The 26,158-nt window shown below is 40.3% G+C and overlaps 3 protein-coding genes across 3 annotated transcripts; all 3 read right to left on the bottom strand.

Annotated features, from left to right (window-relative positions):
- Positions 1-1,600: 1,600 nt before the first annotated feature.
- On the bottom strand, positions 1,601-3,984 carry LOC146675044 (uncharacterized). The gene is made up of 2 exons (XM_085402452.1): positions 3,348-3,984; positions 1,601-2,593 (listed from the first exon to the last, which is right to left on the bottom strand). The coding sequence occupies exons 1-2, from the start codon at positions 3,945-3,947 to the stop codon at positions 2,258-2,260; spliced, it is 936 nt and encodes a 311-aa protein (XP_085258578.1). The 5' UTR covers positions 3,948-3,984; the 3' UTR covers positions 1,601-2,257.
- Positions 3,985-4,638: 654 nt separating this feature from the next.
- LOC146675043 (cornifelin homolog B-like) lies at positions 4,639-17,116 on the bottom strand. Its single transcript, XM_085399932.1, has 4 exons — positions 16,862-17,116; positions 7,861-7,968; positions 7,210-7,355; positions 4,639-5,663 (listed from the first exon to the last, which is right to left on the bottom strand). The coding sequence occupies exons 2-4, from the start codon at positions 7,964-7,966 to the stop codon at positions 5,526-5,528; spliced, it is 390 nt and encodes a 129-aa protein (XP_085256058.1). The 5' UTR covers positions 7,967-7,968; positions 16,862-17,116; the 3' UTR covers positions 4,639-5,525.
- A 7,757-nt stretch (positions 17,117-24,873) lies between these two features.
- Positions 24,874-25,650, bottom strand: LOC146675042 (cornifelin homolog B-like). Its single transcript, XM_085401129.1, has 3 exons — positions 25,539-25,650; positions 25,235-25,380; positions 24,874-25,014 (listed from the first exon to the last, which is right to left on the bottom strand). The coding sequence occupies exons 1-3, from the start codon at positions 25,648-25,650 to the stop codon at positions 24,874-24,876; spliced, it is 399 nt and encodes a 132-aa protein (XP_085257255.1).
- Between the last annotated feature and the right edge of the window lie 508 nt (positions 25,651-26,158).

The following is a 26,158-nucleotide window of genomic DNA, read 5'->3' as shown; positions in this document are numbered from 1 at the left end:
GCTCAACAACCAGTAGTTTAAAAGATTCCTTTCTTTTGTACGTCTCACAAGAAGAGCGATCTGTTCTCCTGAAGGCTTTGGATGACTTCAATTCAGTGGATACAGATGAATTGCTGGAAGTACTTGATGCACATGAGTGCAAGCAGGTTCCTACCAAGGACACACTGCTCCCTGTTTTGGCACAGATAGGACACAAAGTACTTATTCAGGCCCCAATGTTTGTAATCAAGTGCTGGCGTCCCGTTGTGGGTTCTGTAGCTGGTTTACTCCCACCAGAAGGACTGCATCATTTCATAGCAGAAAAAAAACCGACTGTAAAAACAGTGAAGGAGCTTCTAATCTTTCCAGAGGAGATGACAGCTGCCCAGTCAACAGTTTCTCGTTACCTGAAAAGGTACATTGGAGAAATTGATTTCAATTATCTTCAGCTTTTCCTGCGGTTCTGTACAGGATCCAATCTGTTGGATAAAGCCATACTAATTGAGTTCATAGAAACTACAGATTTCCTCCGCAGACCACAATCCCACACATGTGGATGTGTACTAAAGCTGCCCCTTGGTTATCACAGCTATCCAGACTTTCGCAGTGAATTTAACAGCATTCTCGCAAGCTCTATGTGGGTGATGGATGTGGTGTAGGTCAGTGTTACCCAACCTTGGTCCTCAAGGCACTCTGCCCTACACGTTTTAGGTTTTCCACCCTAACAGTTCATAGAAACACGGGTGTAGTTAACAGTAACATGAAGGAATGAATGTGAATGTTCAATAGACTGGGTGGTTAAGTTCTCTTAACAGTGTAGCCTGTTGTGCCTTTTTCATGTGCAGCCTTTTTTTTCATCTGGTCAGTAAGTGCTTTCTTAGTTTCTCCCCCCCAATTAAAATAGTAAGCTAAAGGGAATGTTCAGGTTTTTTAAAGTGGAGTTACCTGTAGTAGACAGCACTTAGCACTCTGATTTTGCAGAAGCAGCAGTGAGTGTTGGGGACAAAATAAGGCAACAAATTGGTTGGGGAATGAGACCACAAAACAACACCAGTTGAAAATACATATACATATTTAAATAACATTTTCAGTGCTTCACCTGGTAGGAATCCGTACACTAAACATAGAAGTGCATCTGTTCCTGCTGCACACATTGTTACTGTGTTTTTGGCTAGTGCCAAAATAAATTACTAATTTTAACATTCTAATACTTTTTTACTACAGGAAGAGTAACAAATATTTCCAATATAGCATACAGTAACAGTTCTACAAACTGGAAGATTGCTGAGTGCTTTCTACTGTATATACATACATAAGTACAACACCATTACAAATACCATATTCCAACTGATTAAGCATGTTCTATATTAAAGTATTTCAGATGTTTGCAGAAATCTTAATAGAAACAAGAATGTGAACCTTTATGTTCCTAATGGGTTTAGAAGAAAAGTTGTCAATTACAGAGATTGGTTACATTGTAAAGAGGTTTGTATAACATTTTAGAAATAACTGTTATTTTATCCTGTTATTATATGCAAAATACAACCTGTTTTTGAGTATGGTGTATTTTGAAAGACACCAGTAAACCATTCTCATTGGTACAAAACTTTGTCCTCTCTGTTACATTCTATACATCTTTAAACATGAACATGTCTAATGACACAGCTGAAAGTTATTTAACTACTCATTCTATAATGTCATACACGTGCTGTGATTTTTAAGAAAAAAAGCCGTTCTTTATCAAACATGGGATTGCTTTAATCTATTCCACAATAACAAAATTATAGGCTCAAGAAACATTTGGAGCATTGGTGACACAACTATGATTCTACACTTTAGCCTACTTGGTCTTCTTGTCTAATTGATCACAACATTAGATATATTGCCAGTCTATGTGGTTGTTATCCAAGGTGCTCTTTTTTTGTTAGAAATTAACACGTTTTTGGTACCAAAAACTATTATGAACAACTTTTGATGCTTTAACAGTGTGATAAGTTTAACTCAATCCCAAAAGGATTTTTTTTTTCTAACCTGTATCATATTTTAGTTTAATACTCCACGCTTTGTAGCTACCAAGAGCAAGCAACACTTCATGATGAGTTAATTTACTGACATGGACAAAATGAAAATTATGTTATACAGTCTTTTCTGATAATTTTGATACAAAGACAAGATAACTACACACTGGAGAAAAATAATTACTTAATAATAAGTACATTAAGCTGTAGGAATACGTACTGAAGTACAAAATGTACTACATTTGTATGTTTGTGTCCATTTAAGTAGCCTCAAATAACTGTGAACGAATTGTATCCCTGAGATGAAAATATAAATCAAGGGCCTGGGACATGGTAGATGGGAATTCCAAGCTTGATTCCTCCATTATTATTGTGCACAAATCAAATACTTGCACATCACATGGGACTGAACTAACAAAAGTGCAGCTATTTTTACACAAGGTCAAATCTTCTGTCAGTGGAACGAGACAGTCTTCTGCACCCCAAAGGTGAGGGGCCATGTACATGACATCAGGTATCCCACAGGGCACGTTGTTATTCTTTGAGGGCCTTATACGGTGAGCATTCCAAACACTCCGGATGTCATTCAATACCTCCTGATGAAGAAACAAGAATTAGGTCAGAGCTGTAATACAAGGCATTTTTAAAATGGTCGAAAATAAGTGTGGTGCATCCTTAAATGAATTGAAAAGCAGCAATGTTTGGATGCAGTTTAATGAAAACCAAAGGAAGAGGGAGTGATGGCAAAAAAAGAAAAGAAAGAACCACACCAGGCAAACCACTGAGTTGTGGGATCTGGGCTTTATACTAATACTAATACTAATCTTGGTGCGGATGCGCAAAGCTTTTCAACTTTATGCGCATAATACAGGTGACAAAATCAATATTTTTCAATCCCATGAGGGGATCCAATATCATCTCAGACCTGAACGTACCAATGATAGAGCGCTGAAGAGTTACTGATGCGTGAAGCCTGACTGCTTTTGACAGACTGGCAGTGACAGATCGTTAGCTGCAGCATAACTGCTGATGCAGAATGAGTGCAGACAAGGATAATGTCCTCCGATCAGAAAAAAACAACATTTAAGTCGTGCTGACTTCTGATCAGTTCAATTGGCAAAGTGTTCCCTGATTTAAAAACTTTGGCTGGGTTGATGCTTCAGCCTCCATTACGCACATACAGAGCGCAGTTGACCTTCAACAACGTTAGGAATACATTGCATTTACCGTACGGTAAAGGTAACGTCGTTTTAACTATGTAAACAATTATTTTGTTACCCTTACTGCTAAAACAGCTTAATTTAATGTAATTAATTACCACCACTGGTTATCATAATATGGGTCATTTACCTGAATGATTGGCATGAAGCAGAACTGTGACAGAGCTTTGTCAATGAAATCCCCAAAGAAGAATCCTTCGTCCTTCAGTTCTCCTAGAAGCTTGATCCATGACTCGACTCCTTCTTTTCTCATCACTCCCCACCAGCTCTCAATTCTCTGGTTTGCGGTACTTGCTCCTGTGACGTAGCTTCTGTCTCCTGCTCTATCATCCCCGTCATTTCTCCGTAAATAACGCTGGAGGTCTCTGACCAACACGTTCTCAGTGCCCATGTCAGTTCGTACGAGCCTGGGGAAACCCCCACGACTCTCCACTGCTTCCACAAAGTAACCTCCGATAACCTTTGGGTCACTGTTAGTGTGTGCGGCCCGCAGCCAAATGATGTTGCGTGAGAAACCGTCGATGCATCCATTAATACATATCCCATATGGCTTTAGTTTGTCATAAGAGTCTATGTGCCACACAAAGTTAGGCCCCTGAGCAAAATATTGCCTCCTTCTGAGACGTCTGGTCTGGCGAACCTGGGAACCTACTGGGTCCAGTAAAGAGATGAGGATCCTGACGTCTTCTTTCCTGATCGCAATGCCGTGTTGTTTGCACTTTGTAAACATCCACCGATAACCGTGATCCTTCCCAGGCCCTTGCAGTTGGTTCACAATAAAATCTATCCCGGCGTCCAGGTCGTACTTACGTCTGTAAAGCGACTTGGCTCTCAATATCCGGTTTAAATGTCTCTCCGTAATGATGGTTCCTTGCATTGCCAGGCTTTTCAAAATGCATTTGTAGCTCATTCCCAGCCTGAAATAAAACTCAATCAGACTGTCTCTGTCCATGGTGTATTTAGCCTACTTTTATGCTTGTGTCTCTACGCAGCTGTCCAGGAATTCTATCAATAAGATGTGCGCACGTTATCTATTTCGTGGCCACAAATGCGTAATTCGTTGCCACGTTATACCCAATTCGTGCCCACAAATTAGCATTTCGTGCGCACGTTATACCTATTTCGTGCCCTCGAAATAGTATTTCGTGGCCACAAATAAGTATTTCGTGGGCACGTTATACCTGTTTCGTGGCCTCGAAATGATATTTCGTGGCCACAATTTATTTATTTTTTGTACCATGTCATCAGAGGGGCTCCGTAGAATTTAATGGTATCTGGTCAAATGAAATTTATTTGATTGCTATACATTCAGCTATAACTAAGCACAGTTTCCATAAGTTTAAGCATGTGAATGAATAAACCTTTAATTTGGCATTTTTCAGTTGCATTTGTGTCATCATGTTTACAGAGGGTGAAAAATCTGTTCTTGTAAAAGTGTAAAGGGACAGACTCACGTTTGCCAAAAGACTTTTTATTTATTTTAAAGAGTACAAGAGAGCCATTAAATGAATACTAATATTTGGGTGCTGGGTGTTTAAATAAGATGTTTCTTTTTCTTATACACCAAATCCTGTCTTAGTATAAGAAAAAGGGTCAGTTTAAACACTAACTCTCAGTTCAACATATGCGCATAAAGGTTTACATACTACAAGGATTTATAGATTGTTTCCACTGTCTCCATAATTAAAAGTAAAATAACAGGTTTAATGCAGCCTGGACAGTGAACATAACAAGAGTTGCATAAATGTGGAGGCTGTGCTAACATCTGTACTGATGCAGAGGGCAGTGTTGGGCTGTATGTTTTTTAAATGTGAACCATTATAAATGAAGGATATAACTCACATCTATTAAACTATTAAACACAGGAAAAGGTTCCCCTTGTTTTGGTCACAGTAGTGGTTTTCAGGTCATCGAGGTGAGGTTATACAGGTCCCTGGGTGTGTTTCGAAGATTCCCAGGATGAGATGTAAAGTGATAAATGTGGTGATGTCTGGTGAGATTAGGTCAAACTCGTCACTTCAAAATAAGCTTCTCACAAAAATACAGTGAGCTAGCACTGTTATTTGGATCCCTGCATAACCATTCTTATTACTTGTTACATGAAATTAGCTCTGCAAACAATGAATGACAGTGAGCTAGGCTAATAACACACTACAGGTTAATTTACATTAAAGGTTAGTTTACAGCTCTCAAAATTCAACTGAGGTCAAAATGCTTTGAGATGACTGTTACATGCAGATAAAACAGAAGTGGATTGAAACATGTGGCTTTGAATGGGACACATGCCTTTGATCCAGAGCAAAACTGTTTACAGCATGGCTTGTGTGGTGATCACAGTCGAGGTGGCGGGCTGCTGGCTTTCTCTGATCTTCAGCTCGCGATGCATCTGGCACCAGACGCACGAGTAACACCAACATACCTTGCAGCAGTCATCGATGAACGAGCCCTACAGGATGGAGGAGAGGAAGCAGCAAGAGTTATCGGGATTGAATTTGTAGCTGTCGTGATTGTACCTGTTTAAATGTCCCTGTTCACGCTGCTTTGTACTGAACTGAACTGAAACTAACACGACTAGAAAGAGAAACAGGGAGGAGCGATTTTTTTCAAATCTTTATGCAACTCAAAACAACCTCTCTATTTCCTCAAAACTTTATCTGTCTGTAGCCAGTTTCCTTGCTGTTAACTGTCAGGATGTCAGTGAAGGACCACACACAAGCAGGATTTAGAGAGGTTTCCATTCCTTCAGTGAGACAGAGGAAAATAACAGATGGAGTCTGATTTGCAGTAATTTCAATGAGCTCTGCATTGGTCTTTTTCTACCTGCTCAAAGATCCTCTATATTCACTTACTGTCAACTGTTAAATATTGGCAAACAGGGCTAATAAAAGCAGTGAGAGTAACATGAACAGTAAAAAATACTGAGTGGCAAAACATCTATGAGAGTTAGAGATTAGAATAGCTTTCCATTTCCTCTTCCTCTAATTTGGTCAGCAGGCACTTCTCTATGCTTCTCTCTCTCTCTCTGTGTTTATGAATAAAAATTAGTTTATGCCAGATGCCCTTCCTGATGCAACTCTAATGGGACTTTTGTCTCCTTCCAGGATTGAGCTAGTGCTTGTTAGCTGAATGTGTTACCCACAACCAGAGATGGGCAGTAACGCGTTACGCGTTACTTGTAAAGATTAAAACTGATAAAACAAGTTTAAAAAAAGAGACTTTTCCATTTGATTACATTTTGTATGATGGATTATGCAGAAAAAGTAGAATTGGGCTGAAAGATCTATCGCTTTATCACCTATTCAGGTTGTAAATCGTGTTTTTAAAAAGTAACTAAGTAACTAAGTAATTAATTACTTTTGAAAATAAGTAATCAGTAAAGTAATGGGATTACTTTTTTTTCAAGTAACTTGACCAACACTGCCCACAACTATAGTTTGTTAATGTTAGCTTTTATCTCTACTCTACCCTATCATCAACATACTGTCATTTCGGACTCCAAATAGCCAACATGGTGAGGAACCTAAAGTTAAAGCTTTCCTCAAACCAATGAGTGACATCATAGTGATGTCACAGTGGCCACAGCCACAGGGTGAGTCATTAACCCTGGTTCCAGAAACAGAAAACATAAATCAACAGGAAGTCATGTGACTGTGAAGCCAGTCTATAGTTAATCATTTGCTTTTTATCCAGTGTGATGTTTGTTGAATAGTCGGTTGAGTAAGTTGAGAAATAACACGTATTAAAGATCTAATAATCACATCAAAAATGAGAGAGCTGGATGGAGGGCAGCCGACAGATGAGACACCAAAAGACGATGAAAGGTGAGGAAGAGGTGATATGGCACAATAAAAGAAAAAGTTATGAGAATTCAGCCATTAGGTACTGCACAATGTTTGACATTTTATATTAATTTCACTATAAAACATATGCCCTCAAATGTTTCAAAATCCTAGCAACACGCCCGCTGCCCTTCATCTCTAACCCAGCCTTACAGGGATGTTGTGGCGCTCTCTGATGGACTGACGGAGTAAGCAGGAAACCTCCCCGCAAACATCCAGGAGTGGCATTGCCCAGCACCATCCATGTTTACTGGCTGTCTGACACTGCATGCAGGGGAAACACCAGAAGCTGCAGCAACCTTGAAACAAAACAGAAAAAGAGAAAATGGGGAAAAAAAGAAGGGAATAGGGAATAATCTTGCCAGTATGTAATCCTCATTTCACTAGGTTTCAGGTAGTTTTCTGGGTTTTTAAACACTTCCCCTTCTGCTCATTGTCACTTCTGTCTTCTTGTTTCCTGAGCGTGTGCCTCTGTTCTTCTTCTTATGATCTGGTGATGTTTGGTTTGGTCATTTCATTGCAAGGGTCATTCGTTACCCTGGAATATTCAGCTGCCGTTGGTTCAAATAATAACTTGCCAGTGGATTTCTGGGAGGAAGCCAGAGTAACAACAGGAAACCAGGCAGGAGAACATGCAACAGTGCTAAGCACTCCAACAGAGTGCTGCATTTAAGTTCCTGTGCCAATTAGAGAATCTCAGATTTCTGGAGAAGAGCATAATATAATCAAAAGCTCCATAATGCAACTGATTGGACAATCTGAGGAGATGGTTGATGCAGAAATGACTGCTGAGTGTTCACTTACAGCTGTTCATATCAACACAGCATTCACAGAGGTCGGTGCTCCACTGCCCAGGGTTCTGATTGGTGGTGATTGTCACCACCTGGTTGGTCTGCTGGTGGCCAGCCATGCCTGGAGGAGACAGCGTGAAGTGTGACAGAAGTTATTGCTGCTACGCATGGAGAAATCCAAGGGTAGAATTTGAGAAAGGTAACAGGCTGGTTTGTTACATATATAACAGGATGTTTCCTGATTCATTTAAATCACTACAAATAGCTGGAGTGAGATGTGCAAAGAATTTGCGTGCAGTGCACTCTTCTGTCCTCTGGACTCCATGCCACCAACCATCCTCAAATCATGCCTGTGCACTTTGTGTACCATCATGGTGGACATCATCTGAAACCAGCGGAGCCCTGGGCCCTGTTTCAGGAAGCCGGTTTAGAAAACTCAGAGTGAAAAACGATACGCAGGGTTGAGTAACCCCGAACTGTCCAACTCGGAATATTCGGTTTCAGAAAGGCTGATAACATTTAGTTCAATCAACGCGGAGTTGCGTCAACCCCAAGTTAAGCGCGCGGACGAGGATACATAAAGCCCTGATAAGTGGAGCACAGATTAAGCGAGTCACCATGGAGACGGAGGGAAAGAGGGCGCGGTCAATGTATTTCACAGCGCTTGAGGCCGAAATTCTGATGGCAGCATATGCCGATAACATGCAAATTCCGCGGAAAAAAGTAACACAGCCACAGCTGCAAAAGAAAGGGAGCATGCATGGCAAAACATAGCCGACAGAGTCAATGCGTGAGTGTTAATTTAAACATTGATCTAGGGATTTCCACCCATTTAACACGTTATTTTATCATATGTTATTTTATTTGTTATTTTATACATTTTATTTTGTGACGTGATGTGAGCGCAGGTGCAACCCAACAGGCCCCAAACGTTCCTGGCAGCAAGTAAAAATGAAATATAAAAATATAGTCCAAACAGGTAAGGTGTAATTGTATTATGAGCCATAGTGCTTGGTCTGTTTGTCCCATGTAAATCAATTGCAGTTAGAGGCTACATTAATTTTCTTTCTGTAAGCACTTATTGAAATTATCTGAGCACATTACAAGTACATATTTGCTTACTCTGTATGCTCAAATGTGACCCGTTATATCCAACAGAAAAAAAGCGGAGGCCCGAAAAACAGGTGGGGGTCCTCCACCACCACCACTCACAGAGGCTGAGCAGTTGGCCCTCAGCCAAAACAGTGGCCGAAGGCATCTCTGCGGGGACATCCTCTGAGTCAATAACCCCGCAAGACACAAGTGCCTACATAGGGGGTAAATCCAAAATAATACATGATGTGCATACATCCTTTCTTCACAGTCACCTTTGCAGTGCTGCTCATTCATTTGATAAACTCTTTACCATAATGGATTATTTTGTAGTGAAGTTATTTTCCTACTGATTTTGCCTTCCCTCAGTCTTGGTTGTCTTTGAGAGCATAATGACAATGAAGTGTAAGGTGATTGGTATGTTTGTTAATTGCCATTTGGTCCCTTGTAAGTTATAAGTGACCTGTATAAACCTCATATTCTATCAGTTGATGGTGGTGGTGTACTGCATCTGGTGCAGCCTCCTGTTGAGCCAGACCAACATGCAGTTGTGAGTAATACTCCACAGATTATATGAGTTTACAGTAGAACAGCAATGTTGTTTATTTCTTTACTACAGGAAAATAATGAAGAAACATTGACAGCTGTTACAGAGGAGGAAGCAACAGAGACACTTTATGAGGTTTACATCTTTTAATACTTTGTGTACAGGAAATACAGGCGACCAATAAAGCCAGTTGAACAAAAAATCTGTTTATTCTTCTTTCAACATGTTGAGGTGATGGGTCAAAAGAAATGATTGTGACATATGGTGTCTCTGACTGCTCTTCCATCTTGTATGTCCGTGGGAGGGTCAGGATGTTCATGGTTTGGATCACTGCTGATGTTTGGTTCAGAAGGACAGTGTTCTCCTCTAATTGTGGCAATGTTGTGAAGAATCACACATGCCACAATAATGTCACATGCCCTTTCTGGGGTGACCCTGAGTCTTTGCAGGCACTGGAACCGGGCCTTAAGCATTCCGATAGTCATTTCAATTCTGGCTCTTGTCCTGCAATTAGCCAGATTATATCGCTGCTGTGGGCCCGGTTCAGGGTCAGGGTAAGGGGTAAGCAAATAGGGTAAACATGGATACCCCCTATCACCAAGCAAGTAGCCAGTGAACTCTCCTAAGACAGAAGGATACACTTCAGTTCAAATGTCCCTGAAGCAATTGGTCTTTATATATTTTACAGTATTCTCAACTCACCATGTCCAAATTTTGTGCTCAGTGTACATTCACGGAATATTTGTGAGTCATGGACAGAGCCTGGCCACTTGGCTTCCACATTTGTGATAATGTTGGCAGCATCACATATGATCTTCACAGTGCAGAGAACACAAATTAGCATCCATTACTATGATGAAATAATTTGTTAGTTTGAAATGCTACAGGGAACTATGTACCTGTACATTAATGCTGTGGAAAGACTTCCTGTTCACATAGTCTCCTTCATTTACTGAAGGAGCAATGATTGGAATGTGAGTGCCATCTGTACAGCCAATCACGCCTGGGAACCCTGAAAATAAATGTAAAATTTAAGTAGTAGTTCAAGTATCACCACATCATAAATTAAGTTTTGGTCATCCTGCTACCTGCAATTTTGTGGCATCCCTCTTTGATAAATCTTGTGGGTCTATGACCGGGGAACACCACAAACGTGTACAGGAGACGTTTCAGTGCAACTGTAACATTCCTGACTGCCCGACAGACGGTAGCCTTGGAAACATGCTCAGCGTCACCAATATTATACAGAAAGCTCCCGTTTGCAAAAAACCGAAGTGCAATACAAATAATATGTAATGAACTGAGAGGATGTCCGCGATGTGTCACATGCGTAATATATGGCCTGAGGATGTTATCCAAATAAATTATAGATTGTGCTGAGAAACGGTGACGTTCACACAGAAAATCATCAGGAAATGATAAAATGTCCAAACGCGCTCTAATCACTCTCTCCCGGCGGAGAGCTCTGCGGAGAATTTGGGCTTCACGATCTACTGGCTCTTCAAGGAAGGGGCACGCCATGTCCGACACTTCCTACTGTCAGGTTTCCGACAAAGGGGCGGAGACAGTCAGGGTTAGTTGTAGTAAACCTGCTAGGGGGCAGGTTAGCTTCACGGAGTGTGTCGTCATAGTGACTCACTGAGGCTTCATCTGAACTCGCTTTCTGAAACCGAAAACCCAGAGTTTTCGTTAACTCAGGGTATACTTACTCAGTTTTTCCACTAAACCGGCTTCCTGAAACAGGGCCCAGTTCTGGGTCTGGTTGAATTGGGGTTTAGTCCTCGTGTCTTGATACAGCCCCGACTTTGTTCTGCCTCGCTGCTTAATTAAAAAACTAGTTTAAGGTGTCCTGCATATGTGATATATTTTATTTCCTATATGAAGTCATTCTTTTTTGAACAAAACTCAAAACAGAGCCTATTAATCTTTCAGTCATTTCTACCCCCCCCCCAAAAAAAAAAAAAATCCCACATGCACACTACCCTTTTGGGCTAAGCCCCGGGTGTTTCAAATGTCTGGCTCCGCCTCTGATCTGCATTCCTTTACCCTGAAACAGGCGATTAGGATCAGGTGAGCTTTGTCGCACAAAGCTGGTTATCAACTTGCTATCCAACTGACGCAAGTGAGAAACTTTACACCATCCCAGGCTCCCAACAGAGGTCCATGGGATTTTTCAGGAAAGGTGACACCATTTTCTGGAGAATTCATTGGTCGGTAGGCAGTGATGTCATACCTGCTCATCTCTATATTACAATGGCAAATTGAGCTTCAACACCTGACAGGTTAAAAGCAGTATGGGGCAGGAGGTAGGCTAACAGGCTACTATCAGTCCTACAGTATGTCCTCCACTCTTGTGGAGGCCTGTCTGTGAGGTAAATGGCAAGAATATGTGAACTAAAAATCACAGTGTGACCAGAAATGAGGGTTGAAATGAGAGGAGATTTCAGACTGTCCAGATTTATGTGCATTTCACATTTATTTGCATATTAAGTAGAACCTGGGACCATTTCGTGGCCTTTCCGTTTTTTAATTCCACGCCATTTCCACTGTGTTTAATGGAGTATAGCCAAATTTTCAAACATGTATTTTTTTCCCATTTTATTTTAAAATTTCAGTCTGAGTTTTTTAAATGAGCTTAAATGGCTGAATAAAAGGCATACATCCACTATCGAACCTCGTGGCCGATTTGTGCCCCATTGAAACCCATTATAAACGCTATTTTTCACGCCAGAAAAATTACGGTCAAAGGGATCGTCAGGTTTCCAGCTTAGGTTTCGTTTTGGACTACAGGGCCCTGTTTCAGGAAGCCGGTTTGGAAAACTCAGAGTGAAAAACGACACTCACGGTTGAGTAACCCCGAACTGTCCAACTCGGAATATTCCGTTTCAGAAAGGCTGATAACAATTAGTTCAGTCAACGCGGAGTTGCTTTAACCCCAAGTGAAGCGCACGGACGAGGATACATAAAGCCCTGATAAGCGGAGCACAGATTAAGCGAGTCACCATGGAGACGGAGGGAAAGAAGGCGCGGTCAATGTATTTCACAGCGCTTGAGGCCGAAATTCTGATGGCAGCATATGCCGATAACATGCAAATTCCGCGGAAAAAAGTAACACAGCCACAGCTGCAAAAGAAAGGGAGCATGCATGGCAAAACATAGCCGACAGAGTCAATGCATGAGTGTTAATATAAACATTGATCGAGGGATTTCCACCCATTTAACACGTTATTTTATCATATGTTATTTTATTTGTTATTTTATACATTTTATTTTGTGATGTGATGTGAGCGCAGGTGCAACCCAACAGGCCCCAAACGTGCCTGGCAGCAAGTAAAAATGAAATATAAAAATATAGTCCAAACAGGTAAGGTGTAATTGTATTATGAGCCATAGTGCTTGGTCTGTTTGTCCCATGTAAATCAATTGCAGTTAGAGGCTACATTAATTTTCTTTCTGTAAGCACTTATTGAAATTATCTGAGCACATTACAAGTACATATTTGCTTACTCTGTATGCTCAAATGTGGCCCGTTATAGCCAACAGAAAAAAAGCGGAGGCCCGAAAAACAGGTGGGGGTCCTCCACCACCACCACTCACAGAGGCTGAGCAGTTGGCCCTCAGCCAAAACAGTGGGCGCCCTGTGGCCGAAGGCATCTCTGCGGGGACATCCTCTGAGTCAATAACCCCGCAAGACACAAGTGCCTACATAAGGGGTAAATTCAAAATAATACATGATGTGCATACATCCTTTCTTCACAGTCACCTTTGCAGTGCTGCTCATTCATTTGATAAACTCTTTACCATAATGGATTATTTTGTAGTCAAGTTATTTTCCGACTGATTTTGCCTTCCCTCAGCCTTGGTTGTCTTTGAGAGCATAATGACAATGAAGTGTAAGGTGCTTGGTATGTTTGTTAATTGCCATTTGGTCCCTTGTAAGTTATAAGTGACCTGTATAAACCTCATATTCTATCAGTTGATGGTGGTGGTGTACTGCATCTGGTGCAGCCTCCTGTTGAGCCAGACCAACATGCAGTTGTGAGTAATACTCCACAGATTATATGAGTTTACAGTAGAACAGCAATGTTGTCTATTTCTTTACTACAGGAAAATAATGAAGAAACATTGACAGCTGTTACAGAGGAGGAAGCAACAGAGACACTTTATGAGGTTTACATCTTTTAATACTTTGTGTACAGGAAATACAGGCGACCAATAAAGCCAGTTGAACAAAAAATCTGTTTATTCTTCTTTCAACATGTTGAGGTGATGGGTCAAAGGAAATGATTGTGACATATGGTGTCTCTGACTGCGCTTCCATCTTGTATGTCCGTGGGAGGGTCAGGATGTTCATGGTTTGGATCACTGCTGATGTTTGGTTCAGAAGGACAGTGTTCTCCTCTAATTGTGGCAATGTTGTGAAGAATCACACATGCCACAATAATGTCACATGCCCTTTCTGGGGTGACCCTGAGTCTTTGCAGGCACTGGAACCGGGCCTTAAGCATTCCGATAGTCATTTCAATTCTGGCTCTTGTCCTGCAATTAGCCAGATTATATCGCTGCTGTGGGCCCGGTTCAGGGTCAGGGTAAGGGGTAAGCAAATAGGGTAAACATGGATACCCCCTATCACCAAGCAAGTAGCCAGTGAACTCTCCTAAGACAGAAGGATACACTTCAGTTCAAATGTCCCTGAAGCAATTGGTCTTTATATATTTTAAAGTATTCTCAACTCACCATGTCCAAATTTTGTGCTCAGTGTACATTCACGGAATATTTGTGAGTCATGGACAGAGCCTGGCCACTTGGCTTCCACATTTGTGATAATGTTGGCAGCATCACATATGATCTTCACAGTGCAGAGAACACAAATTAGCATCCATTACTATAATGAAATAATTTGTTAGTTTGACATGCTACAGGGAACTATGTACCTGTACATTAATGCTGTGGAAAGACTTCCTGTTCACATAGTCTCCTTCATTTACTGAAGGAGCAATGATTGGAATGTGAGTGCCATCTGTACAGCCAATCACGCCTGGGAACCCTGAAAATAAATGTGCAATTTAAGTAGTAGTCCAAGTATCACCACATCATACATTAAGTTTTGGTCATCCTGATACCTGCAATTTTGTGGCATCCCTCTTTGATAAATCTTGTGGGTCTGTGACCGGGGAACACCACAGACGAGTACAGGAGACGTTTCAGTGCAACTGTAACATTCCTGACTGCCCGACAGACGGTAGCCTTGGAAACGTGCTCAGCGTCACCAATATTATACAGAAAGCTCCCGTTTGCAAGAAACCGAAGTGCAATACAAATAATATGCAATGAACTGAGAGCATGTCCGCGATGTGTCACATGCGTAATATATGGCCTGAGGATGTTATCCAAATAACTTATAGATTGTGCTGAGAAACGGTAACGTTCACACAGAAAATCATCAGGAAATGATAAAATGTCCAAACGCGCTCTGATCACTCTCTCCCGGCGGAGAGCTCTGCGGAGAATTTGGGCTTCACGATCTACTGGCTCTTCAAGGAAGTGGCACGCCATGTCCGACACTTCCTACTGTCAGGTTTCCGACAAAGGGGCGGAGACAGTCAGGGTTAGTTGTAGTAAACCTGCTAGGGGGCAGGTTAGCTTCACGGAGTGTGTCGTCATAGTGACTCACTGAGGCTTCATCTGAACTCGCTTTCTGAAACCGAAAACCCAGAGTTTTCGTTAACTCAGGGTATACTTACTCAGTTTTTCCACTAAACCGGCTTCCTGAAACAGGGCCCAGGCCTTAGAGTTGTAATTTTTTTATTTGTCCACCGGGTGGCGCCCTTGCTCCACATGTGACGCCTGCTGGAACATACACATGTTCTCCAGCGGCCTGCTCGAGACAGATACCCGGAAAAGGCAGACTAATTTCCCGCGTACAGCAGCAGCTTGGCCCGCTGCTCGTTCCGGACCATTTTCTGACCTTAGGTTCGTTTGAGGGTGCATTAATTTTTTTTAATCAACAGGAAATGACGTATTTGTTTTAACGTGGTAGCGGAAGTGTGTGCTGCAGACACGGGAACCGAACCATATGCTCCGGCGCTGCGCGAAACACACCCGCGGAAGAGGCACTCCTCCCCGTGGGAGCAGGAGCAGCAGCGCCGCCTGGGGACATTTTTGGCTTCTGCAAAAAAAATTAAAACCGGATCGAAATTAATGTTCGTGCCAATCTTTTGTCCATCTAAAGGCCTAATTATAATAACAATAAAATATTACTTCAAATGTTTTTTTTGGAAAATATTTTATGTTTTATGTTTTATGTTTTTGGGGCAAAAAAAGCAGTGCGCTCATGTGACGAAACCGGGATATAAAGGGTTAAAATCCGCGAAATGTAATTAAAACTTGACATGAATATTTCAAGGAGAAGTAGGTCTAAAAGATTGGCTAATTTAAAGTGGAATAAAATATTAATATATAAATTTTTTATAGCACTTTTTGGGCGTGGTCGATAGTGTGCATTTTATGAAATGCGCTCCTGGAAAAAAAATAAAAGGCGATCGAAATGACTGTTGGTGCCAATCTTTAGTCCATCTAAAGGCCTAATTATAATAACAAACAAATATTACTTCAAATGTTTTTTTTGGAAAATATTTAGTTTTTTTGTTTTTTGGGGCTAAAAAAACAGGGCGCTCATGTAATAAAACTGGGATTTAAAGGGTTAAAACAATGAAAATATAATTAAAACTTGACATGGATATTTTAAGCAGAAGTAGTTTTAAAAGATTGACTAATTTAAAGTAGAAAAAAATATTGATATATAACATTTTTAGAGCACTTTTGGGGCGGGACCATTTTTTGGTCCCGAGGTTCACGAAAGGATGGGATTTTGAGGTTCTACCAAAGGTTAAATGTGAACAGTTCATTAGTGGCCAAGCTTATGACCACTAAGGACTGTTTCGTACATTGATGATTTATTCAAACAATCAAAACATGCGTGAGAGATACGCATTAACAAATAAAGGCGGGGGCAGAATTCTGTTTGGTGTCCTTGATTAAGATAAGAAAGGCATTTCTGGTCGCTCCCTTATTTCCTACAAGAACAGAGTTTACATCAGATGACCCTTCCCTCAACCCAGACTTGGAACTAGCATTATGTGTACACTAGCTTCTGACCCAGCTTGGACAGGAATCCCCAAAAACCAAACATCAATAATTAGTGTCAAGCAAGACAAATTACTAGATTTGACAGAATAGATAGACTATATGGCAAACTATGGTTAAACCAGGCTGGAAAAAAAACCATTGAATGTCTTGTCCCCCCACAAGCTTTACATGTTAATCACTACACAGAAATACTAAGCTGTTCATCAATATGAAAAGTTAGTCTTACCGTTTCTCTGATTCTCTGAGCGTTGAAAAAAAATTAGATGAAGTTGAGAAATCCCAGCACTAAACTGGAAATGAGAGAGGGGGGTGTGGACACACTAGCTTCTAGGGGTGGGGCCAGAAGCAGGACGTGGAGATGGGGGGGTGAGGGTACTAGCTCCTGCCATGAAATATGATTATCCTCCTATTGTCCCCTGACTGAAGCCATTGGACTGTCCATTCATTTTCTTCCACTTATCTATTTTGCAGCCATGACTGGAGTGTATCTCAGCTGCTATAGCACCAGAGGCAGGGTACAGCCCATGGACAGGCTAACACAGAGAGCCCTGTGATAGACTGTGATACAGTACACAGAGAACCCCCTCCACAGTCATGAGGAAAGATGTAAACTGCACTCAGAAAGGCCCCAAAGGGCCAGAGTAATTGAAACCAGGACCTTCTTGCTCTGAGTTAATGGTACTAACCACACAGCACTGTGCATGAGTACTATTAGTCTCACGGTCCCTAACGCCATTAGATGAGCGCATAGACAGGAGCAGCATGGATCTGAGTACATTTCCTCAAGCACTTTACTTTGTTGTAATGTACTATTTAAGTTTGTCCATGTTATGTTGCTTTCTACTTTTACTGCGCTGTATTCTGGATGCAATTACTGTACTACTGCACCATGCTATTTCTTTTAAAGCTTTAGTTTGCTGACTAGTGGGGTTTACACATTATGGAGTCACCAGCTTAGCAAGTGCAACACACTATCCATACTATCCATATCCAGGTATGTGTGTATGTATGTTTATGCGTATGTGTATGTGTGGGGTCAAGATGTGACCCTGTGAAGACTCCCCAAAGCTGTTGCCAGGAGTCTAGTGGTCCATCTAAACAAAGGGGTAGATATACGTGTGTTTGCTATACCATATATCAGCAAGAGAAGATACGACCTCTCCTAGGAGGTGTGTGATCCATGCCAGAACACTCTGAAGAGGAGTGAACGCACACCAATGTGAAAATGAAGGTGCTCTATTTTTCCCAAATTTCCATATGTTTTTGCAAAAGAAATAATAAAAACTAATAATCCTCCTCCTTGTAAATGAAAATTTTTACAGTCTTTGTTGCACACTCTATGTCATGACCTGGGTGTCACGGGCCACTGAACCCTGACAGTCTATCCCTTTTAATAAAATTAATAAAATTAAGCATTTATGTTTCTTAACATCTCCACCTGTTCATCTTAAGGATGGTTTATTTTATTTTTTTACCAGATTTTGTTAGCTTGTCATTTGATGACTCACCTAATAGCTTTAAGTGAGTATTTGAACTAAAGTGACATTAACACACCTGAGCTAAAGGTTTAATCGGTAACATCACATGACCTAATTGAACAAGTGAGAGCGAACATGTTAATGAATGTGAAAATGCTAATGTGCTGATAGATGGTTCAGTGGCTGTTCACGACCATTTAATGACCAAAATAGTGTCAGTCAAATATTTTGTTTGTTTTTTTAAAACAACAACAACAGTCACTGGGTTTTTCCTTCCTCTGTAAGAGACGGTCTGACCAAGTATCTAGTCACTGTGGTGTTTTTTGCCTGGGGACATTTACCCGGGGACAAATTTATCTTTTTCATCCATATTTCAAATACTTTTGCTACAATGTTTCTGTGTTACCACATGCAAACTAGTTATTTTACATTTACACTAGCTGAATGACTGTGTATCGTGAATTCTGTGTTTCCCTGTGTGAACAGGTGGGGTGTGTCTATGTGTGTGTGTATTAGTTAAATGTTGGGTTTTCTACCCTTCATCTCATTTTTCTTCAAAGTTCACCAAACCAGAAACCAGGTAAGAAAGACTTTCTATAAAAATGAACAGCTTGAAACATTCAACAATGTTTCTGAAGCTTACTGCACTGTTGTATCGTTTTTCTCAGTCATTTTCAAGTGAGCTGATGAACCAGTGTACTCAAGTGATGCTGAGTAAAACAAGGGGGATTTTTAAAGGTTTTCATATCTTCACAGAATTAGAAAGAAAATTCTGGAGTCTACTTATCATAATTACTCATGGGTCAGTAAAAGAGAGGATGAACATTAAGTAACAAATGTTGTTATAACCATCCTTCAATTTTATCGCAAGATATTTAAAAGAATGAGACTGATGACAGGTTGTACTGAAAGATATGCAAACAAGTTCAAATAGCTTCTGAAGTCACTCCAATCCAATATCTGATAAAGAAACCCTAAAATGAAGATGTAAAACTGACCTCTTCAGTCTATAAAGTTTCTCTTTGAAAATAATGATTTATCTTCTTCTCCTGTCCTCTCTTTGTTACACCTTTATTTTTCTGTGTGCCACATTAGTGGGTTTTATTTATACAGCAGCTGTTCATTTAGCTCACAGACACATTTTGTGACACACTACACAGAGACCTTTTGGGAGTCGGGTGATATTAAAGTAGAGTGAGTTTCCAGTTTAAGAAGGTTCATGCTGCGTCCTATTGTGTAGCTGTCTAGCCAGACGCTGAAGTACTGAAACTAGTACTGAAAACTTCAACTATACAGCTGCACCATGGACACGTCACAGGAATGACAAGAAAAGGTGTGAGCAGGCTGTGGAATATTTTCTTATTACTGAACATGTATCTCCACGATGTCACTGAAAGCAGGGCTGCAGCACATGGTTCGGTCTAGCAACGTGCATTAACCTGCCTGTTAGATATAAGAGTGCAGCTGAACAGCAGATACTGCACCTGCAGTTATAGTACAACAACACATTTTTCAGGTTATTGCAAAACTTTGTTTTTAATCATTTCATTTGCTTGTTTTTTTTAAGTTATTCAAAAAGGGTTTGAAGACACAGCCACACAACATCCATTAAAGCACACAGACTATTACCAGACAATTACATTAAAAGATATATATGAACAATAATGTTTGCCATGTACATGTGTGTACGTACATCTGTGTGTAAATTCCTTGCCACTTGTTGGCAAACTTTTTTGTCTGTATTGCACGCAGATCATTTCTACATCTGCTTCCAGGTTTTTGTAGTGATTTACGTGGACCAGTTCCAGCTGTAACACAAGCAGCATGTTGAGAGCAATAGTTTTAACCAGTCTGTACCTTTCTCATATTCTAGAAGTGATAATCTTTATGACGGCATTAACCCTTCACTCTGTGTCTGTTTCTGCCTTGTTTCTTCCAGGGATGAGTGCAATGAATTGGAGCACCGGCATCTGTGACTGTTGCTCTGATATGAGCTCCTGTAAGTTAATCATTCAAATCCTACAAACAGCAGTTTCTCTGACTGTTTTTGCAATAAGGTAGCAGAGTGCAATGTAATAACTAGTAATGAAACACAAATGTCTCTGTGTATTTTTCTAGGTTGCTACAGCCTTTGGTGTTTCCCCTGCATGCAGTGTCAGACAGCCAGTAAAAATGGATGGTGTTGCGCAATGCCACTCCTGGACATTTGCTGTGTGGTGTCCTGCTTACTCCGTCAGTCCATCAGAAAGCGCTACAACATTGTTGTAAGTCTGGGTTAGGGATGGAGGGGCGTATGTTAAACAGTGTGTAACAGATTGATGACCCCACTGGGACGTCTAGCCTTAGTTTGTGAACCATTTTAAAGTTTTCACTATTGTTTGTTTTGCTTTGTGGATCCAGAAATGCCTGTTTTTGGGGTGGAGAAACAGTTCGATGTTAAAACTTCACATTAGCAAAACTGCATCCCTTAATGCAGCCGTCCCCAACCCTCGGACCATGGACCAGTACCGGTCCGTGAGTCGTTTGGTACCGAGCCGCGAGAGTTGATGCTCAGGTGTGAAATTTATGGTTTTCATGGTTTTTATCATTTTTATCGTTAACTCTGTTTCCCTGAGTCTTTTCCCGTGTGTTATAAATAAATGTTCTTTTTTGGTACCGGTGCTGGTTTTATTTTGTTGTATTTATCTGTGACACCTTAAAGGCCGTAAAAATATTGTCGGACATAAACTGGTCCATTGCGCAACAAAGGTTGGAGACCGCTGCCTTAATTTATAGGGATTTCTGTAGGGTTTAATTAGTAAAATGTGCACATTTGCATATTCAAGTTACTGAATCAAGAGACGATGAAGGATGATGAATGTAGGGTAGTAGGGTATTATACTTTATATTTGTATTCTTTCATGTCCTCTTTAAGTACTCAACCATCCAAAGCAACAGACACAGGTGAAAACAAGAGTGCAGCCAGGGTGGGGTGGGTGGAGATGAGTGTTGACAGAAGGATTTCTGCAAGAGTGAAAATGAAGATTTACAAGATGATGGTTAGGCCTGCTGTGGTGGATGGGTTGCAAAACTACTGACAGAAAAACAGAAGGCCGAGCTGAAGATAAGTTAGGTTAAGTCACCTTATCATTCAGTGGCATCAGTAAACTGAGTGGGATGGCATTTTTTAGGGACTAGCTTGCATCCAAATTAGAAAAAGAGGAAATGGAAAGTTATCCAAATTTGAACTCTCTTATTTGTCTGCATACGGAAGAAATCTGCACCTGTGGCTGCTTGTTTTAAAAAACTCTCAGATATTTGGTTATCCAGGTGGGGACAATGCAAAGCAAACATGGCCTACCTTTTACTTGATGGTGTACACTGTTGCTGTTGAGGGGTGGCTGCTGCTTCTGCTGCTGATAACAAGTGTTATCAGATAAAAATAAAATGCAAAGATTGGTGACAGCAATGGAATCATAAGACAACAGATGAAAATAAACTAGGCTTTGTCTGTGAATCACTCTTTGCCTCTCTCCCTCCTTCCATCTCCTCATCTGAGCTATCGAGCTCCACTCGCTGTCCATCTGAGAACAAGGCACAATTTGCTATTGCTTTAAACTATTATTTAATTATCCAAACTGAATAACTTTTGCACCTAATCCGTAATAAAGTAATAATAGAAAAATGTTATTGAACCAAATCATTGCAGCTGTGTTTGTACCAGCAATGCAACAACTGGTACGTGTGTTATTGTTACCTACTCTTTTTAATCCAGCTGGTGAAGGATCCACTGCCTTTAGCAGCCTCACACAGCTCCTTTTGACACTGTTTTCTCCTCATATCCTTACAGGGCATGTCTGGACAATGTTATAACATGAATAATAATTTTAAAAAATCTATACACATAAAACATGCACACGTAGACACACACACATACAGTGACATTTTATACCTTCTCCAGTCCAATATGGCCACAAGTTTTCTTCCAGAATCCTTCTCCTATTATTTATTCCTAATGCTCTGATATTAAAGTAATAAAAATAAAATAATGTATTTATGATGATTCAGTGATTGTTTAACTGTCCACTCTGTGCAGGCAGAAAGCTTATTAAATGTTTAAACTGTAGAGATACAATAATTTTGCTGCTGTAAATTCAGCATTTTGTCATATTTGAAATATAAATCTAATATCATCTGTTTCTTAATGTATTTTTGAAAATACAGTGGGGGGGTTTCATAATATTGTAATTATAATAATCCATAATTATGTGGATATGTATATTAGTTAGTTTTTATTGAAATATAAGCCCTGTAGAAATGCTCATTTATTTCAATTCATCAGTTGCCACAGAAGAACAACTGACCACTACATAATAAGCTAATATGCTATAGACTATAGTGTGAGCTGTACACCTAGTTTCCTTTGCATCAATCTGCGTCTGCATCTCCCAATTAAGTTGTGTTTCTCCTACAACTCCACAACGCTCAGGAGGCAAAAGCAATCCACGTTTTCTTTGTGAGTTGATTCCCGGCTCATAACCAGCGCGTTCTACCTTCAAGGGCAATCATTGGTTAAATGGTAGTGATGTGACTGATGCAAGCCAGATCCTTTTATTTAGCAAAATTGTGATTAATAGTTAAATATTATTGTTGAGGGGCCCAGGCAGGACTCCACACCGCACATGCCTGCATGACAGCTTCATTAAATTAAATTACAGTAACTCCTTCTGCTTCATTGCTTCATCCTCTCCCTCACTCTCTTCTTCCTTTTTCTCCATCCTGCAGGGCTCGTTCGTTGATGATGCCAGCAATGTGATTTTCTGTCACCCATGCGCCTGGTGCCAGATGTATCGTGAGCTGAACATCAGGGAAAACCAGCAGCCTGCTAACTCATCAGTGGTCACCACTCAGGTGGTCCGTGGATAAGATACAACCACTTTTGATGTTCAGGACCTGTTGTGGTTTTGGGGTTTGTTTAGTTTTTTGCACGTAAGAAGGGATTAGTTCAGTTTGCCAAAGAGAATCAAGTAGCATAGCGTCCTATCTGCTTTCATTTTCAGAGCCCTGCACAGCTCATTACTACAGTGTAGTCATTAGCTCCGACCATCAAGTGTGGTTCCATGTTCCATGTTAGTTTTCTTTCATACAGTTTTAAACACTTGAGCTTTAAAATTAGATTTTTTTTAAAGGTTTCATTGACATATCAGGTGGTGGTTGTTATCTCAGGGAAGGTTTTAATCTGACTAATAAAATCTCTGTGCTTAATAAAACTTGATTGCTCTTGGTGTAATTTTTCTTGAGTTTAACCTGTGTTCATATAAAATCTCTTCAATTAAATGAAGGATCGGTTTCTGCTGAAACTTCAGCTTGGACTACATGAAACTGAAAAACTTAAGAATGAATGTGTTAACCAAGGCACGAATACTAAAATGAATAAAATAAACACACTATTAAGTAATTAATTAAATATCAGTTCATTTCATTGAAAACATCTGATACGTTATTAATTTATTTAGTTCCCATTTTAATTAATTAATTTGATTGATGTGGTTTATTCATTTTGACACTTGTAGGCCTCCATACTCAGAAAGCTGTTGTGAAATGCTCAACATAAATCTATTAAAAATGAAGAATTGCAGCTGGCTAGTTCTACAAAGCCTTTGATTTGATGGAGAAACACAAATAAAAACTGGTTTAATGAAACAGCTCGTACAAAGATTGTCAGCCTGTTGATATGACTATAAACACTTTAACCCATAAAATACTGCAGGAAATATTTATCTATCTATCACCTCATGGGGAGATATATTAACCATTCATTTTACCCCAAGCTACTGAATGTTAGAAACAAAATAATGGCGAAAGAAAGAAGGTGAGGCTGTGCTAACATCAACGTTACTGTAGAGGGCACTGTTGGGCTGCCCAAAGAAGGTCTTCAGTTATTTGTTTATCTTTTAATGCCACTAGTATATATGTTTTTATGTTGTTATACTTCTAAATGAAAAGGGTTGAGACAAACATATCTGATGCAGCATATTTAAACAGGCGATCCAGAAACAGATGCTGGATACAAACATCCACACATACATCAAGAAACTACAGTAACAGCAGACAATATGCTGAACAAGAACACACCAAGAACCATAAGAAAGAGAAGGAAGGCAATACGTGGGTGACTGTAAAAATTATTGCAGCACAGACAGAGTCTGTTTAATTATAAATGAGCTAAACGTTGCTAAGGCGACCATGATCTAAAACTACTGTGTGGTTTTGGCCACAGACAAACAGTTTTGATGCAGGTCATTTTGGCTTTTGTATTTAGGGTTTGAGAAAAGGGTGAAAGGTTTGAAGACATGTTTTCATACATTTGTGTAAAAAAGGTGAAAGAATGCATTAGACAGGTGTCTATGAATGCTTTATTTTAGCATAGCTTAAACCCAGTTGGGGAACGATTGGAAGAAAGTGATGATATTATACGCTATGTCATGATATATCCTCAATTTTAATGCACTAACAAAGCATTTATGAAAAGTTCAAACATCTTCGTAATAAAAATGTTCTAAAAGTAAAGCAACTAATGTGGCTGTCACGTATCACCTACACCATGCTAGCACTCGCAATGACCTCTGCAATGCTATGAAAAAGCAGATACAAAGGGGCTACATTTCTTTGCTTTCATTTCAAGCTGTACAAACAACTAAATGTTTTTTAATTGCAATATTATGACAAATAAGTTTAATTAAGAAAAAGTGACATGCACTTGACACACGAGGTTGATATTCTATCCATGGATGACCTGCGTGGTGACCACCGTCAAGATGGCAGGTGCCTGCCTGGCCCTGATTTTCAGCTCACGATGCATCTGGCACCAAGCACACTCGTAACACCAAAATATTTGACAGCAGTCGGCACAGGATGAACCCTGCAAATGAGGAGAGAAGAAGGAGAGAGGATCACGCAGCAGGAGTTAATGTAGTCTCTCTGAAGCTGTCATGGTTGCAACAGTTTAAAATGTTGTTGTATACAACATTAAAAACAGGGCTGCGATATTATCTCACTTTGGGCTTGTTAAGTTTAACTTTAATTCTTATTTCCAATAAAAATAGGTTTCACTTTCAATTTTACTGGTCATCCAGCCTTACAGGGATGTTGTAGCGCTCCCTGATGGACTTGCGGAATAAGTAGGACACCACACAGCAACCGTCCAGGAGAGGCAAGATGCAGCACCATCCATGTCTACTGACTGTCTCACACTGCATGCAGGGGAAACACCAAAGACCATAGCAACCTTGAGGGAAGAAAAACTCACAGAGATGTAAGATATCCTTGAGTTTGTAACAGTTTTCATTAACGTCTCCTTTCATGACCTGCATCTTGTGTTTTCAAAATAGCACAGAGTTGATGCAGAAATCACTGCTGTTTGTAAAATTTGCTGGCTTCACTTACAGGTGTGCATATCAGAGCAGCAATTACAGAGGTTGGTGCTCCATCGTCCGGAGTTTTTATTAGTGGTGGCGACCGTCACTACCTGGATGGGTTGCTGGTAGACAGCAGCCATGGCTGGAAGATAGAAATGCCAAAGCTAGAATCTGAAAAAGTCAATAGACTGGTGTAAAACATTACTGTCTACAGCGCTGTTTCTGTAACGTGCACAGCACAGTGTTTCCTGGTGCAAGCAACCCTCTACAAGGATCTTTGCACGCTTTAGACGGCCATTGACTATCTAAAGTCTAGAACCTATGGATATCACCAAATACTGTTCAGAGTCCAGACCTCAACATAAGATCCACTATTTTGGAGTAATTTCTCCATCACACCTGTTTCCACTGATTTTCAGTGCAATTCTTGTGTAACTTGAAAGATCTCAGTCTTTTCTGTCTGTTTTGTTTCCTTAAGAACAGCTTCTTAACAGCCTCACTTCCACTCAGACCATTTCTGATGAGGCTTCAGTGAACCGTAGATGGATCAACTGAAGGGCCAGAGGTATCTCTGCATACTTGGGTTTGGATCTGACATGTTTTATTAGGCTGTGTAGACATAACACTGGTTCATCCTTTGGGTTAGGT

This window comes from Rhamphochromis longiceps, linkage group LG3 (assembly GCF_057381845.1).
Source record: "Rhamphochromis longiceps isolate RC_006_pf linkage group LG3, R_longiceps_female_GT1.1, whole genome shotgun sequence".
Lineage (NCBI taxonomy): Eukaryota > Metazoa > Chordata > Actinopteri > Cichliformes > Cichlidae > Rhamphochromis > Rhamphochromis longiceps.
This window is presented reverse-complemented; position numbering and strand designations above follow the sequence as displayed.

What these genes read in the sequence shown, in the direction of transcription:
- LOC146675044 (XM_085402452.1), bottom strand. Translation starts at nt 3,947, where the DNA reads ATGTTTACAAAGTGCAAACAACACGGCATTGCGATCAGGAAAGAAGAC. An exon ending in GCTTCATGCCAATCATTCAG is followed by an intron (nt 2,594 to 3,347) that starts GTAAATGACCCA and finishes TTTCTTCATCAG; the next exon opens with GAGGTATTGAATGACATCCG.
- LOC146675043 (XM_085399932.1), bottom strand. Translation starts at nt 7,966, where the DNA reads ATGGCTGGCCACCAGCAGACCAACCAGGTGGTGACAATCACCACCAAT. An exon ending in CTGTGTTGATATGAACAGCT is followed by an intron (nt 7,356 to 7,860) that starts GTAAGTGAACAC and finishes TTTTGTTTCAAG; the next exon opens with GTTGCTGCAGCTTCTGGTGT. An exon ending in GAGAGCGCCACAACATCCCT is followed by an intron (nt 5,664 to 7,209) that starts GTAAGGCTGGGT and finishes TCCATCCTGTAG; the next exon opens with GGCTCGTTCATCGATGACTG.
- LOC146675042 (XM_085401129.1), bottom strand. Translation starts at nt 25,650, where the DNA reads ATGGCTGCTGTCTACCAGCAACCCATCCAGGTAGTGACGGTCGCCACC. An exon ending in CTGCTCTGATATGCACACCT is followed by an intron (nt 25,381 to 25,538) that starts GTAAGTGAAGCC and finishes TCTTCCCTCAAG; the next exon opens with GTTGCTATGGTCTTTGGTGT. An exon ending in GGGAGCGCTACAACATCCCT is followed by an intron (nt 25,015 to 25,234) that starts GTAAGGCTGGAT and finishes CCTCATTTGCAG; the next exon opens with GGTTCATCCTGTGCCGACTG.